The 14,007-nt window shown below is 38.6% G+C and overlaps 1 protein-coding gene across 1 annotated transcript; it reads right to left on the bottom strand.

The window, feature by feature from the left end:
- Positions 1 to 266: 266 nt before the first annotated feature.
- Positions 267 to 12,712, bottom strand: gjd1a (gap junction protein delta 1a). Its single transcript, XM_077231178.1, has 2 exons — positions 11,741 to 12,712; positions 267 to 1,437 (listed from the first exon to the last, which is right to left on the bottom strand). The coding sequence occupies exons 1-2, from the start codon at positions 11,809 to 11,811 to the stop codon at positions 609 to 611; spliced, it is 900 nt and encodes a 299-aa protein (XP_077087293.1). The 5' UTR covers positions 11,812 to 12,712; the 3' UTR covers positions 267 to 608.
- Positions 12,713 to 14,007: the final 1,295 nt, after the last annotated feature.

Below are 14,007 nucleotides of genomic sequence, written 5' to 3'. Positions count from 1 at the left end.
GCAGAAAGAAAGAAATTAAATGAAAGAAAGCAAGTGGGGGAGAGGCATAGAGGAGTCTGTGCTGAGGTACATTTTTATACTTTTTTGTTTGTCCTCCTTTTTTCTCTTTCTGGCTGTTCAAAACATGAGGGATGTCTCAGCGTTGACCCTGGAGAAAATTGTTCATATTTTACAATACTTCTGAGTCACATGCTGAGCAGTCCTCTTGCTTTATCCCTCCACCTCTTTTGACAGCAAGCAATTAAATTTTGTTTCTTAAATTTCTCTTTTTCTGTTGGAAGACTTTTGTTGTTCAGCGGGGCTCAGGTATATCAGTGTGTGTGTGTGTGTGTGTGTGTGTGTGTGTGTGTGTGTGTGTTTGCAGTGTAAATTTGTTTGTGTACCAGGTATGAGCCCTTGTTCTGTTCCCCAGCATTCATCATTAAAATCTGAAAAAGCAGTTTTATTCTCCATAAAGTTTATAATTTGCTTTTTTATTTTCACCCTACCCCTCTCTCACCCTGTCCGATCTATGCATAAAATTAGCAGTGTCAAGTATGCAGCACAGGGCGTGGCCGTCGCCTCATCAGCCACACCCAACCTCGTCTAAGCCCCTCCCCTATTCGCTGTCAGACATAGGCTGATTCGCTAGACTGGGTGCGGCCCAGGTTGGGCACAGATGAGAGGTGGGACACATCCTTTTTCCGGATCTCACAAATGGACTTTCTGCGAGCCTGGACGCCACGGATCGCCGCCTTAATCTTCCGCCAGCCCAGATGGTTGAGCTCGGCCAAGTTTAGGACCACGCAGATCCCGCTAACAGCGAACATAAACACCAGGAAAACTGTCTTCTCCGTGGGACGTGACACATAGCATTCGACCTCCTTCACGCAGGGATAGCGATCGCACTCAAACATGGCGGGAACATTGAATCCGTACAGGAAGTACTGGCCGGCAAGAAAGCCAATTTCCAGAACGTTCCGGAACACCACCTGTATGACGTAGAAACGGGAGATGCCCTCCTGTTGACGAATCTTGGCACTTTTGGAGTACGTGACCCCTTGCGGAATGTTGGGGATGTCTTTCAAATCCAGACAGTCACGGTCATCTTTACTTTCCGGGTGAACCAGGATACCGTTGATGTTGCGGAGCTTGCGGTTTGGTCCATGTCCGTGGTCGATGTAAGGGCCGTGCAGGAGGCTGTAACTGCGATCTTTGTGCTTGGCAGACTGGTGCACTGAGTAAGTGATAAAACAGAGACTAGGCGTGCACACCAAGATGATCTGGAAAACCCAGTAACGGATATGGGAGATGGGGAAGGCTTTATCGTAGCAGGCCTGGTTGCAACCTGGCTGCAGCGTGTTGCAAATAAACATAATCTGTTCGTCCTCATACACCTTCTCTCCCACTATACCCACGATCAGGATCCGGAATATCACCACTACTGTCAGCAGGATCCTTTGGGGGAGAGAAAGGAAGAGACACAAAGAGGCAAGGAAGAGGAAGGCAGTGATAGAGACAGGATTGAAGAGAGGAAGGAAAAAAAAGCGAGAAGAAAAAAGGATTAGAGTTCATTTCATTTTCTGGAGGGCTGACAAACAACACATTGTTAAATTGCTTTTTCCCCTCTATCTCACAAATGCAGACACATGTGCACAAAATACAAAATGGAAAAACAGTGAGTAATTGCTGTAAGAAGCAGAGGTAAACAGGCATTTTGTTTACAGAGGTAAACAAGCTGAAATGTTTCATTTTTTTAAGTTAAAAAACATTTGTCTATTTCAGCTTAATATGAAAAGAAACCTTTAAACCAGTCCTATGTTCCCTAAAAAAAAAAAACTTTTTGTTTACACAAAAAATACCAGCCCGACATTGTTACACTAGTTTAACCAGTGGCGTGAGATTGGGGGCGGGACTACCTGTCTGTACAACCAATTGAGGATGAGTAACCTGTTTGAAAAAAAGTCATTAGGTGTGAAATTCATGCAGTGTGTTTGAATTCAAGCAGTGCATGTTGACTTGAAATTTTGTCCGACTTGAGACAGCGCTGACGCCATGGTCAGACTCACTGGTAACAACAATGGCATTTGATGAACACAATAAATGATGTTTATTCTGACAGCTTCAGTTCCACATTTTCTTAACAGTAAAAACTCTTGTGTGATCTTTTCATGTGATTTTAATGTTATATGGGAATGTCAAAATTAAAATATAGACCCCACTTAATCTATATTTAAATGGCTTATGTTTCACTTTTTTCATATACGCACTGTATTAAACCCCACAGAAAGTATTGAATTAAAAGTGTTTCTTTTGAAACTTGTTAATATATGTTATGACAAATACTACATCTTATCATAAAGAAAGCAAACACATGCAAGTGTCGCTACAGGAAGCTGAAAAGTGTCCAAATTGACGACTGCAGTCGAAGTAGAACACACCAAATATTTTTGGTGCTAAATGCTAGTGTCACAGAAATGGCAAATTTCATCTTTAAGAATGTGCTGAAATACTGAAAATATCTGTGTAGGCCATTCAAGAACACCTTTCATGTTTCAGCATTCATTCGTGTGTGTGTGTTTGTGTGTGTGTGCAGGCATACTGTATGCTCCCTGATGATGATGATAACTGGGGCATACTGCATCAAGGCCAGCAGAGTTTGTGTTGGGACGACTGCACGTTTGCATTTATATCCCCACCTCTGCTCTCTTATCAGATTTTTGCAAGTTTAAATGTGTAATCAGTGGAAAAATAAATGGAGATTCATACAAACACACACACAAATCTAGACAAAAGCACAGACTCATTCGATCATAGTGACAGATAAGAACAGAGTAGATGAGCTTGATCAAAGTTCAGACACTAGTCCCACATACTGTAACACACAGTGTGAGTGTCCTGATGAGAAACACCTTGAAGCTTTACGCATAGCTGGGTCTCCTGTGAGTGTGCCATTTAGAGCGAAACATCTCCACCCTTCTGTCTCACGCACACTCTCTCTCTCAACAGATGCAGCTAGAGCACACAAATGTTCCTCAGTCTGTCTATAGCTCTCATCCTTGCACACACCTACTCACACACACACACACACACACACACACACTTGTGCTGAGACCGTCCTTCACTCACAATAACCTTGCTCTAGAACAGCCATGACGTTATTCCATTGCAGGCTGGTCTCAATTCACGAGCACATACATTTTCTTACACACACACACATACATCGTGAGAGCTAGTATTTTGCATTCAGTATTTTATAAGGCTTATAATCATGAAGTACTTATTTTAGGCCCTATCGACTGTGTTAAGCTATTACCCTGCAACAATGGCATTCATATAGCCCTCAGTCCAAGTCCTTCAGCTTATTTTTTAAAATATTGGATGGTGTAGTTTAGTGGTTGAAGATCTGGGCTGTAAGAAAAAGGTTGCATGGGGCGATGCTTGAATTATATCCCGTATGTTTCCATGAGCAGGTTTCAGACTGACTTAAAATTGTCTCATTCTACAGTAAAGCTGTAAATTTGTAGAAACAATGTGGAGTAGCCTTGTTTTTGTGGAGATAAATAAATAAATAAAAAAGTATGAATATTTTACATTGTTGTGATTCATTTGGCATATTAAGATGTACAAGATATACATACAGTGTACACTAATGTTTAAAAGTTTGGGGTCGGTAAGATTTTCTAATGTTTTTGAAAGGAGTCTAAAAATGTCTGTTTTCAATTGTAATATATTTTAATTGTGATGTCAAAGCTGAATTTTCAGCATCATTGCTCCAGTCTTCAGTGTCAAATGATCATTCAGAAATCACTCTCATATGCTGATTTGGTGCTCAAGAAACATTTCTTGTTATCATCAATTTTTTTTAAAAAAAATGCAACTTTTTTCGTGATTCTTTGATGAATAGAAAGTTCAAAAGAACAGCATTTATTTGAAATAAAAATGTTGTAACATTATAACTGTTTTTGCTGTCATTATTTCATCAACTTAATGCATCCCTGCTGAAAAAAATGATTAACTCCCATGACTCTTGAATGGTAGTGTATTTTACAAGACTTCCATGTCACACTCAAGAAAGAGAGTGATTGAGGCAGACAGGTTTTGCTTTCTAGCCTTTAGCGCAGGTTCCCCCTCCTGGACTTATTTAATTATAATGTGGAGTTGGAGGGGTGAAGGATTTCCTGATTCATTTTCAGTGTTACTTTAGCATGCTATTTATACATTATTAGCATTGTGATGGCTCAGCGATAAATGTTAATATATAGAGCACAACAGACCGGTTTTGATATTTGTGTATATTTCAATATTCTGAAATTGAATTGGATGAAAAGTCAGTAATTTAATGCCATATACTTTTTTTTCTTCAAATCAAATTTTTTAATGTTGTGATTGATCCTGGTGGTGGTCTTAGAATTCTTCTTCTGAATTTTTTTGAAATCGCTCTAGAGAAAATGAATGTGAAAAGAATAATGAGAAATCATTTGTGCTCTAAATCAGAAAGGCTAATGTTAGCTCAGTGCTGTGTAGTTAGCAGTGGTTTTAATGGACATATGGTGAACATTTGTGCTGCGGTAAGTAGGACAGTTATGACTCTTGATCAAACTCAATGACAATTTACTGTAGTATAACAGCAAGACAATTTTTCCCCAGTTCAAACGGCAGATGGTGTTACCTTTATATAACACTAGAGTAGAATACAAAAAATCTAACGTAAATGTATCAATGGCTAACAGCCCTGGTGGGTCTTAGCAGCACATCCCCCACTCCCTGCTGCCGTTACTATAGCAACCACATAGTGAACCACTCAGCACTCTGCACTGTAGCAGAGAAAGAGAGAGAGACCGATAAGGAGGGAGGGAGGAATGATTGATGGAATATTGGGAAAGAGAGCAAAAGAGAGGAAGTAGGCATACCAAGGGCACAGGACAGGCACAAACCTACCTGCATACCAAGAAAGAGAGGAAAAATTAGTGTGGAATTGGTGGATGAGGAAAAACACATTGGGACTGAGAATGTGAGACATCTCAAGGTGAACTAAAGAGAGAGAAAGACAGAGCTTGGATGGGATAAGGAAAGGAAGGAGGGAAGATGACACAGACAGATGGGCTGAGGCAGACTTGAGGAGCGACTAGACAAATAAACAGATACTGATAGACAGACGGAGAGAGGCGACTGAGAGCATACCGACAAACACAGCATATTTATGAAATAAAACATGAAGGACTCATTTACAGCACCTGGTGTGTGTGTGTGTGTGTGTGTGTGTGTGTGTGTGTGTGTGTGTGTGTGTGTGTGTGTGTGTGTGTGTGTGTGTGTGTGTGTGTGTGTGTGTGTGTGTGTGTGTGTGTGTGTGTGTGTGTGTGTGTGTGTGTGTGTGTGTGTGTGTGTACAGTACATTCAGACATAAAACTGTAAAACTGTCAAGCTTTCTGTGCTTTTGTTGTTTCTGAAGTCACACAAACCTTTAAACACATTATTTTTTATTTTTTATTTATATGCGTTTATCATTTTAATTACAAAAAGTGATTTTTTTTGTCTTGTTTTCCAGTACAATATCTAAACCATTCTTAATATTTACTTGAGATGCAACATGACTTAAAATATTAACTCTTTCCCCACCAGTGTTTTTGAAAAAAGTTGCCAGCCACCGCCAGCATTTTTGACCATTTTCATAAAAGTTTCATAGCCCCCAGAATATTTTGTTGTATGAATATCTCAATATGCAATATATCATAAGAAAGAACAGAAAAAAATGTTTTATTCTAGATTAATGCATTCTTTTTTTATCAGTACTTTAAAAAAGTAAATTTAATTTTAAAAAAAGCAACATTTCAGGCAAAAAACTGAGAAATTTGTTTGTCAAAGACTACATCCAGTTCGGATTTAGAATGATGAAAATTACTGAATAAGAAAAACACTTTTTTGCAGTGCACATATGCAAACACAGAAGAGGACACACCTGCACATATAATAAGAATAAGTATTCTCTTTTCCAAGTAAGCCTAGGCACACACAAACAAAATTTTATTTGGGTGAAATAACACTCCAAATGTATTTTATGTATCAGAAAGAACAAGGAAAGTTTACTAAAACTAACAGCATCTCACAGGTTATCAATTATTCATATGAACTTCGAGAGCTTTTCAGTGATTTTCAGCTCAAATTCTCTTTTCATCTTGCATCTTCTCTCTTTCCCCACACATCAAAACACACATTCGCCCTTCAATAAACATTGTCCCTGGTAAGAAAGCATTTTTAACAGCCAAGTATACAGCTGGGCCTGTGTCATGCGTCCCAGTCCCCCTGCCTCTCCACAGATAGAGCTCTGAAGTGCCTAATATGTGTGTGTGAAACGTTTATGCTTTTCTCGTTTAATTTCATGCAACAATTAATCACACACATATAGAGACAAACACATATGGCTGTGTATTTAAAATTGTTATCAAAATAAGGACTTCATTCTTTAGTTTTTATATAAAAGCTAACTGTTACTGTAACCCTAGCCCTACTCTTTTAATTTAATTATTTTTATTTTTTTATTTTTATTTTGGGGATTTAGAAAAACCTTATGAATTGATTTTCCAAATCATTGTGTCCTCAAATTTAAATACATGTAAACACATGTCTCCAAAGGATAGCTAAATGAACCCCAAAACACACACACGCACACACACACACACACACTTATTCAAACATATAAAACGAGGACAGCAGGACAGATATGTGTTTGCAAATGACTACCACTCCAGAGATTTACCTCATATGCTCTCTATCTCTTCCACTAACTCTCTCACTTTTTCCTCCTCTGTGTCTCCTCTGTGTCAATAAAGACTTCCTACTTCAAACATGATACAACTAGTGATGCCCTACATCCTGGCTGAAAAAAATGAAAGAAGACAAGGAATGAAGAATACAAAATCATAAATTCTCGAGAGACAAAACCAGCTAAATAGTTGAAAGGATGAGAAAATGTGGGGTAATGTTAGCTGTATACGTGTGGACTGTGACTCCAGAAAACACACTCACATTCTCATATCCTGTGTGTGTGTGTGTGTGTGTGTGTGTGTGTGTGTGTGTGTGTGTGTGTGTGTGTGTGTGTGTGTGTGTGTGTGTGTGTGTGTGTGTGTGTGTGTGTGTGTGTGTGTGTGTGTGTGTGTGTGTGTGTGTGTGTGTGTGTGTGTGTGTGTGTGTGTGTGTGTGGTAAGAGAAAGAAAGAAGGGCTGCGCATTGACAGTTTTCATTTTTAAATAGTGTCACTGTAGCTCGATCAGTAGAGTGTGCTGCTAGAAACGGCAACGCCATTAAATTCCCAGGGAATGGATACATTTTTGGGTAACACTTTAGTATACTGGTCTGTCATTAATGTATAACTACACGAGCAATACCATGTTAACATATAATAACAAGAAATTCTGATTAACGAACTAGTGTAATAGCACTCGGTTGAACTACAATTTACAGGTTCATAATTAATGTTAATAATGCATGATGTATACTTAATTGTAAAGTGAATATCATGGAAACCATCTATGACTGAAGTATCAAACCCTTCAGAAGGATTACTAATTATTTGTATTCTAAAGTGAAAAGCATGATAACTCTCTAGTAATGATGACTAAGTCATTGTAAGCTTTTGAGATTTTTGTTTCAAAAATTGTTAAAAATAGTAGTTACTGATTAGCTAGTGAATAGTTACTAGAATTTTAATATTGTGTTTGTCATTTGTGAGTTATTTATTAATGACAGAAAACCCTAAAGTGTTACCGTGTATCAACTGTTTTACATTTTAATATACTTTCAAATGCAATTTATTCCTGTGATGCAAAGCTGAATTTTCAGCAGCATTACCCCAGTCTTCAATGTCACATGATCCTTTAGAGATCAGCTAAATCATTCTAATATTCTGATTTGGTGCTCAAGAAACATAACATTGACATAATAATTATCAATTTTGAAAACAGTTGTGCTGCATAGTGGAATTTGCAATGGTGTTTGTTTCTAATGATTATTTGATGAATAAAAACTTTAAAAGAACAGCATGTATATGAAATAGATTCTTTGTTTACTTTATTTTCTTTAGGGTCACTTTTGATTTAACGTGTCCTTGCAGAGTAAACTTTTTTTTTAAAAGTTTTTTTCTAAAAGTTTTTATTTAGGAATGGGGTTACTTATTTTGCTAAGTAATTAATGTAAGAGCTAATGTTAATGTTGGAGAAATGGGGCTTGTTTATTTCCGTCTCTCTATAGCATTACAAGATGCACACAGGATGTGTGTGTGTGTGTGTGTGTGTGTGTGTGTGTGTGTGTGTGTGTGTGTGTGTGTGTGTGTGTGTGTGTGTGTGTGTGTGTGTGTGTGTGTGTGTGTGTGTGTGTGTGTGTGTGCGTGCGTGCGTGCGTGCGTGCGTGCGTGCGTGCGTGCGTGCGTGTGTGTGTGTGTGGGGTGGGGTGGTATGTGTTATGGTATGAAATGCAAGGAGTGTGTGTAAGTGGTTCAGGTACTCTCTACGTTGTGATTGTTTGTGAAATTTCCCCATAAAACATGAAAACACAACATGTGTGTGTGTGTGTGTGTGTGTGTGTGTGTGTGTGTGTGTGTGTGTGTGTGTGTGTGTGTGTGTGTGTGTGTGTGTGTGTGTGTGTGTGTGTGTGTGTGTGTGTGTGTGTGTGTGTGTGTGTGTGTGTGTGTGTGTGTCTGTTGACCCAAACGTTGTCCTGACCAGACAGTAAATGGAGAATGGTATAGATACAGTGTTGTGACACCATGAAACAACGGCAGAAAGAAAATATTGACTGGTTGAAACTACAACAGATCATCTATCAATTGCAAGAACACACATTCAACCACACATACAAGTGTTTTTGCTAGGATGAGATCAGTATCATTTATACTCTCTCCCTGCTAGAAAGAGAATAGTGTGTGTGTGTGTGTGTGTGTGTGTGTGTGTGTGTGTGTGTGTGTGTGTGTGTGTGTGTGTGTGTGTGTGTGTGTGTGTGTGTGTGTGTGTGTGTGTGTGTGTGTGTGTGTGTGTGTGTGTGTGTGTGTGTGTGTGTGTGTGTCAATACTCATAAAGCCTGCAACTGAACTTGGCTGAGCTGCGGTGTGTTTGTCTTTATGTGTGTTCTGAGGGAGGGATTGCAGCAGCTGATGAATGATAGTAGAGGCTTTTTTCATCTGTTCATTCATTTATTCATTCAGTCGCTATGATTCCGGCCTCAAGTGCTTGATCAGACCTCAAAGGAACAGAGAGAAGAATACTCAGATTACCTCACACTGAGGGACACATACATCAGCAGCACGTGTTTTCAACAACACAACACTGCCATGCAGATTCCAAAACAGCTCCAGCATGTGAAAAATAAGTGATTTTGTGTGCATTTGCATCAATCTATTTGTGTTTAAGTGTGTCAGGTTTTGCCTACATTGTGTAGATAAATTGTCTCCCACATGTATAGAGTAAGAACAGAAATCTTCTTCATTTTGAGAACACACTCTTAGATGAAAAGCTTTTGTATAGAACCTTAAAAGGTTCTGGCAGGCGATTCATTGAACCTTTTAGAGGTTCCCATTATGAGATTATTTTATAAATGTGGTTTTAATTAATTTTGTTTTAATTAATTTTTCATTTTAACTACATTTTATGAACTAATCAGCTCGTAAACATACTGTATCAGTAAAAAAATGTTAATACCTGGTTAAACATAAAAAGTATTATGCAATAATTTTAGACATTTCTCCTTAAATAGAACCTTTTTGGCATAAAGGTACTTTAAAATTGAGTCAAAAACCCTAGAGTGCCAAAAAATAGGCTTAATAAACCCACTATATAATGTTGTAATGAAAATTAAAACATCCGGAAAGGTGAGTTAGGTTTAAGGTTAAAGGATAGAATTTTTTTTTTTAAGTCAATATAAACTTCCCATCATGATGATGAGAATAACAAATAGCTATATGTATGTGCGTGAGTGTGTGCATTTCCCTCACATAAAGTGTTACATAATATATGAAACAGTTAGCTAACCTCAAGACAACCCTACATTAAGGATTCATTAAATGAATGCAAGTCTGCTTCCCAGTATGTGTCAGAGGTTTTGTAATCGATTGATGTGAAGTGATTGACTGCTGGTTAAAGCAGTGCTGGACTGATGGAAGTTTATTACATCACCTGAGGTGAAATCGGTATTCTTTTACACGCTGAAGTTTCATTAAATGAAAAACACCTAAAGTCATCTCTTGAGAGGCTAACACATTTGAAAAAAATACTGAGTAAAAAAAGCACAAGATTAAAAAATACTTATTTACGGATTACTTATTAAAATACTTATTTAATTTAATTAAAAACTATGAAGTCTGTTTATGTAACCCTGTGTTGTAATTGACTAGATTATATGAACATTCTTCTCAAAACCGCAGTTTGTTATTTTCAGTATGTCTGCGTAGAAATGAAATATATAAACTTGAGTGTGTGCTGCACACACCCACTAACATGCCCTCTGTGCCACAACCCACATATACACACACATCCTCTCACAGACGGGAGAAGGACGTGCCCTTGATGTGGGGCTACCTGCAGTTAAGGTTAATGAGCACAGCAGAGAGCAGTGCTTACTCAATTCTGACACACACACACACACACACACACACACACACACACACATAAACACACACACACACACACACACACAAACACACACACACACACACACACACACACACACACACACACACACACACACACACACACACACACACACACACACACACACACACACACACACACACACACACACACACACATACACACATAAACAAAGGTGCACAAACTTTAGGCTACCAATCTCAACATACCTTCAAGACACACATGATTAGTGTAGGTGGGTGCGTGTTTGTGTGTTAATGGGAGTGTAATATCTCTCAATTAATAGCAAATATCTTGATATGAGTCTTTAAGGCCCATAATGCAGCCTATTGATTACTGACCATTTACTTTGCATCAAAGAGAAAGACGGAGAGGAATGCATAGGCTACAGTCTAAAATTACCAATACATTTTTTATTTTTTATTTATTTCTCTAAGAAGTCTATGATGCTCACCAAGGATGCATTTTTTACGATCAAACATACAGTAAACAATAATATTGTAAAATATTATTACAATTTAAAATAACTGTTTTATATGGTAATGTATTTTAAAATGTATTTTTGTATTTATTTTTTTGCTGTGTGATGCAAAGCTGTATTTTCAGCATCATTACTCTAGTCTCCACATGATCCTTCAGAAATCATTCTAAGGTGCTGATTTAGTGCTCAATAAACATTTTTTATTATTATCAATGTTGAAAACAGTTGCCCTGCTTGCTATATTTGTGGAAACTCTGATACATCTTTTTTAGGATTCTTTGATGAATAGAAATCCAAAAGAACAGCAATTATTTGAAATAGACTTTTTTGTAACATTGTCAAAAGTCTTTACTGTCACTTTTGATTTGATCAATTGAATGCATTTTTGCTAATTGAAAGAATTTTGATAGATAGATAATTACCTCATGTTAATTTATACATCTTGTTAAAATGTTCACAAAATGTGTTAGTACAAATTACCATTCACCTAGATTGACCTAATGCATTTACTAATCTAAACTATTTGAGCCATAATATATAAAGTGTTATCAGCATTTTTGAATTGCACACTACCGAGTCGCCACACATGCACACAGTCCTTCTGAGGTGTGTGTGTGTGTGTGTGCTGCACTACAGCTCTTACCTGCCGATCATAGTAGAGTGCTGCTGTACCGCAGCCTCCAGCAATCTCTCCAGTATAGTCCACTCGCCCATGATGCCGTGCTTTTTGCTCTCACTCCACCTCTGACCTTCAGGTATTGTCACGACCTCTGCCCTTGGCAACTCTTCCAGTGTCCCCCTGTTGACCTTTGAACGGATATCTCGGGCTCCTCTTGAAAGCCGCAGCTGTGTGCGTCCGTCCGTGCGACCGTCCGTGTGTGTGTGTGTGTGTGTCAGGGTAGCGCTCTAGTGCGGAGATGAGCTAGTGTAGCATCTGCAGCAGAAAATCTGATGATGCTGAGACACAGAGACTTCAACCATACTGCATCTCTCAGTCTCACAGACACACTCACTGTCCACATTCACTGCTTTATCTCTCTTCTCAGGGTGTAGGACCCTCTACCTGCTCTTGCATCTTACCCTGTGTTACAAATACACACTCTCTACACCTGTCTGACCTTTTCTACCCTTTCCTCCACATGCACACTCACACACACGCACTCACTTGACGGTCACTGCAGACTCTCTTTTCCCATTCGTTGAACTGAACGCTAAAGGAACACACATGCAGGAGCACACGGATGAAGATGCAGCTCTCTGAATCTCATAGCAACGCCTGAGCGCACCTTCACACACACACACACACACACACACTATCGCCTGTGCTCCAGTGTGTGGCGGCGGCAGCAGCAGCAGCAGACGAGGAACGTCAAGGTTATGTCCGGTTGAGTGATGAGCTCATGGTCATGTCTGCGGCTCAATCTTCCTCAACCTCAGCCTCTTCTCTCTCTCTCTCTCTCTCTCTCTCTCTCTCTCTCTCTCTCTCTCTCTCTCTCTCTCTCTTTCTCTCTCTCTCCACACCTTCCCCGTTCCTTTCGTCTTTATGCTGCACTGCTGTTGCTGCTGATGATACCTTTCCCTCTGCTCCTCCTCCTCTCTCCCTCTCTTTCCCTCTGTCACATGCCATAAGCATGCCACCCACCCTCCCTTCATCCTGGACCTGCTCTCCTCTCCCCTCCTCCCCTCTTCTTTCTCTTGTTCTCCTCTGCTCTGCTGACTGTTTTACTTGTGCTGCTGTTCAGGTTATCTGTGCTGCAGGAGGGAAACAGGTTTTAACCTTCTCTTATTCTGTCCCACAGCATGTACACATTAATAATAACGACACTTCTGCACTTTCAGGAACCTTTTTGATTATTTTGGCTTGTATTTACTGAAGAGTCAGACTATTAATGGGGAATTGTTATTGTGATATTTTGGTTAGCTCTTCTGTTCTTCATCCTTTTTCTTACTGTCATCTATCCAAGCCCGAATGGGTATCAGGCTTTAGAATGTTTGCTGAAAAAAACATTTTGAAGCACGTTTTAGATTAACCAACAACATATAAATAAAGTAAGGGATAATGTATTGCAAAATGTATTTGAGTTGCAAATGTTTTATAATTGTAGCTGTATGTTAAGTTAAAGGTTCAGCTATACAAAAAAATATACAAATCAATTAGATGAGCAACAAGATGAGCACTAATTTGAGGGAATTTTCACTACAATCAATAACTGAGACGCAAGAGCAAAACAGTTGTGTTTGTGTGAAACAGAACAGAGCACTATGTGATATGAAAAACAAGAATGTATACTGCCTTTTTCAGGTATCCGGAAGAGCGGTTTGTATTTACACCATTGCCATGGAAGAAGCAGAATATTTGGAAACATCGGACTGCTGAATGTTCGGATTGACCAGTCAGAATGCAGCATTTCAATTAACATTGTTTTAACATCATATAGTATTATACAATATATTATTTGACATCACTGAATCAACACATAAAAAAATAGCTCCTTAGGGACAGTTCAACCAAAAATGAAAATTCTGTCATTATTTATTCACCCTCAAGACTTTCTTTCTTCATTTTGAAGAATGTTGGTAACTAAACAGTTTTGATTACTTCCATTTAATTAACAAAATATGGTGAGGCATTACTCAAAATATCTTCTTTCATGTTCCACAGAAGACAAAAAGATATACAGGTTTGGAACGACAAGAGGGTGAGTAAATGAAGGTTTAAGACAAACATTAAGTTAAACTTTTTACAATGTATTAGCTTTTTTATTTTATATATTTAAGAGGGAAAACGGCATGTTCTAAATAAAGATATTATCCGATTTCTGGATCGTGCACCCGCACATATTGAAAAGATTGGCTCCATCACAACCTGTCATGCACTTATATTTCATTCAGTTCATTTTCTTATGTCTT

This window comes from Siphateles boraxobius, unplaced genomic scaffold (assembly GCF_051911475.1).
Source record: "Siphateles boraxobius isolate OS27281-9 unplaced genomic scaffold, OSU_SipBor_1 16, whole genome shotgun sequence".
Lineage (NCBI taxonomy): Eukaryota > Metazoa > Chordata > Actinopteri > Cypriniformes > Leuciscidae > Siphateles > Siphateles boraxobius.
Note: the sequence above shows the minus strand (reverse complement) of the source record. Positions and strands in the feature narration are given on the sequence as shown.